General features: G+C 43.0%; 1 protein-coding gene across 1 annotated transcript in view; it reads right to left on the reverse strand.

Annotated features, from left to right (window-relative positions):
• akap10 (A kinase (PRKA) anchor protein 10) overlaps window positions 1-939 on the reverse strand; it is a 15,313-nt gene extending 14,374 nt beyond the window's left edge. The window contains exons 1-2 of the mRNA XM_008286084.1: window positions 907-939; window positions 266-452 (exon numbers count right to left, since the gene is read on the reverse strand). Of these exons, the coding sequence (XP_008284306.1) occupies window positions 266-452; window positions 907-939 (220 nt within the window). The remainder of the gene's footprint in view (window positions 1-265; window positions 453-906) is intronic.
• Window positions 940-2,661: the final 1,722 nt, after the last annotated feature.

The following is a 2,661-nucleotide window of genomic DNA, read 5'->3' on the forward strand; positions in this document are numbered from 1 at the left end:
GTATTATCTCCCCAAAGAGGATAATCTAAATAACAAGAAAATATTTCAGAGGTCCTTATTTTTTATATTGGTCTACTTTTATCCCTGACATGAGCTAATATTTTCATAGTTTGTTACCCACTAAAATCAGTATCAGCCCCCAAAAATCCAATGTCAGGCTCGATAATGAAACTTCTGTGTCTGCAGTCATTTCATCTTCTCAAAATGTAGTTCAACAAAATTATGCAACACTTTCATAATGTCACAGAAGTACAGATGAACTCACCTCTATTGACTTTAGCATCCGTCACTCTCTCAGGTTCTTTGCTTTTAGCTGTGGGGAGAAAGACGAGAGCAGCGCTGTAACTCCAGGAGCACACAACATAGTAAATCACAATACAGGGTGAGACGGGCGAGCAAAAAAACTGACATGTGAGATTAGTTGAGGGGTGAGGTGACGGGCTGGTGTGGTGTCAACTGCAAAACAATATCTAGTTACATAACACCAGTCAGGAAATCGATATACTAGATGCTACACAGAAATAATTCACTGCAGACCTGCTTCCTGGCTGCTGCTGCTGCTGCTGACAGATGTGGACTTAAAACATGAAAGCTGGATTCTAATATGTGAAAGCCTCTCCGTCCTGCTCGCTATTCAGCCGGCAGAGCTTTCTGTACTGGACGTCAGCATTAAGAGTCCTTTATAAGATTTGTGACCTTGATCTATCAGCTCTGGTTTTCCTTCAGCTGAGTGAGGCTGACTATCAGGCAGCTTACACCTGAAGCCTGCCCGGAATTACTGATTATCTAGCAAACAAAACACACAGTATCATAACCAACCTAATGCAAAGTACTTCAACACCACAAATACCTGAAGTGGCTCAAAAACTCCGTTGCTAAATGTCATATAAAAGATGAGATATGTACCCTGCGGTGGAACGAGCGGACGGCGGCAGACATGGTGGCAACCACTCATCAGGGTGACTCACCATTCATATCTTCTGATCGGGCAGTTTGGACGGGCCAAGTATCAATTTCAAGGACTGACGTTACAAAATGGAAGGAGAGGGATGGGCTAATGGTTCTGGAGATGCTCTTTCTGCGAGACATTTGGGACAGAGCTGCTTGTGAATGCGCGTGTCAGCCAAGAGTCAGAGTCGGCTTGGCACTGACGGGCTGTCTGCCGCAGAAAACAGACGTGACTTCTCAAAACCCCGACAACCTTCGCTGTACTGCGTTAAGACACGGGGCACATAACACCACATGTCTTTGGTCTAAGTACCGTAAATACTCACAGGACCACTGGCGGCTCCAGTGGAAGCTCTGGTTATAAAGAAGTGACAGTATTTTGGATGTATTACAAGAAATCTGGGAGTGCAGCATAAGAGTGATAAAAGACCGCTTGTACGACTGCCAAAAATAATCACCAGTGACCTCTGAATGAATAGAGAGCAAGAAAATAACATGGTAGTATTGAAAATATGTTCACAAGCGGCAAACGGATTTGACTAATTAAAAAAAAAAACTTTCACTTCACTAAAAATGCCGATGCATTTCAACCCAAAGGAACACACTCACTTCCTGCCAGAGCCATCCTGGTTCAGAGCGCTGAAAGCGAAGTCTCTTTAATATTTCCTCATTTTGGGAACCTGCTGAGTCAGCTGCTTCGACTGCTGTTCCCCATGAGGAAAAACTACTAATCTCACTGTTAGAGATGAACAGCCGCGGGCCAGTGAAGCCAGCGATGTTACTGTGCTGATTTCCTGAGGAAACACAAGCACGGCTGGGCTGAAACCATTTCACAACCACTACTTTTTCGGTCTGTTCCATTCACTTTTTTTATGTACGTTCTATCAAAGCAACTGAGCGTACTTGTCAGACACAGTGGTTTCATTAAGCCTGCGCTCATGAGGTTTCTTTTTTTTAAGCCTTGGAAAACACTCAGATCTCCTAACTGCTCAGTACAGAAGCTAAAAGGCAGAAGAGAAACGTATCCTCTGCTACATAACTATAAATAAAAGTCATGATAATATACGTGATGCATTTATTAACACTAAATGGGGAAGTGGATGAAAGGTGCAATATAAGCTTAAATCAACAATAAAAGTAAAAGCAGGGTTTAAAAAAACAGAAGACACACCCAGGAAGCAGACTAAAAAAAACACCTTCACATAAAGGGAAGCTTTAAAATTAGACCTCAATGATAATATAATCACCTACAACTGGAGGTAACTGCTGAAAAAAAGAAAAAGAAAATCATATCGATAACACCTACTTTTAAGGAAGGAACTTAAATCATATTTCAGATCACTTCACTGAATCAATCTGTGAATGCAAGACACCGCTCAGTGCAACACTAATTTTTGTTTTTCACCTCCAGGCAGCCGATTTGCTCTGAATCATTATGGTTAATTTTGGGGGGTATCATGTTAAGTGGGGGCTGTAAGGTGGATCAGTGGTTAGCATCATTGCCTCACAGCTAGAAGGTCGCCAGTTAGCGTCCCAGTGAGGACACCCAGGATCTTTCTGCGTGGAGTCTCCATGTTCTCCCCGTGCAGCGTGGGTTCTCTCCGGGTTCTCCGGCTTCCTCCAGAAACATGTTGAGGTTAATTGGTGATTCTAAATTGTCCGTAGGTGTGAATGTGAGTGTGTTTGGTTGTCTGTCTCTAAGTGTAGCCCTGT

The sequence above is a fragment of the Stegastes partitus genome, unplaced genomic scaffold, assembly GCF_000690725.1.
Source record: "Stegastes partitus isolate 25-593 unplaced genomic scaffold, Stegastes_partitus-1.0.2 Scaffold430, whole genome shotgun sequence".
NCBI lineage: Eukaryota > Metazoa > Chordata > Actinopteri > Pomacentridae > Stegastes > Stegastes partitus.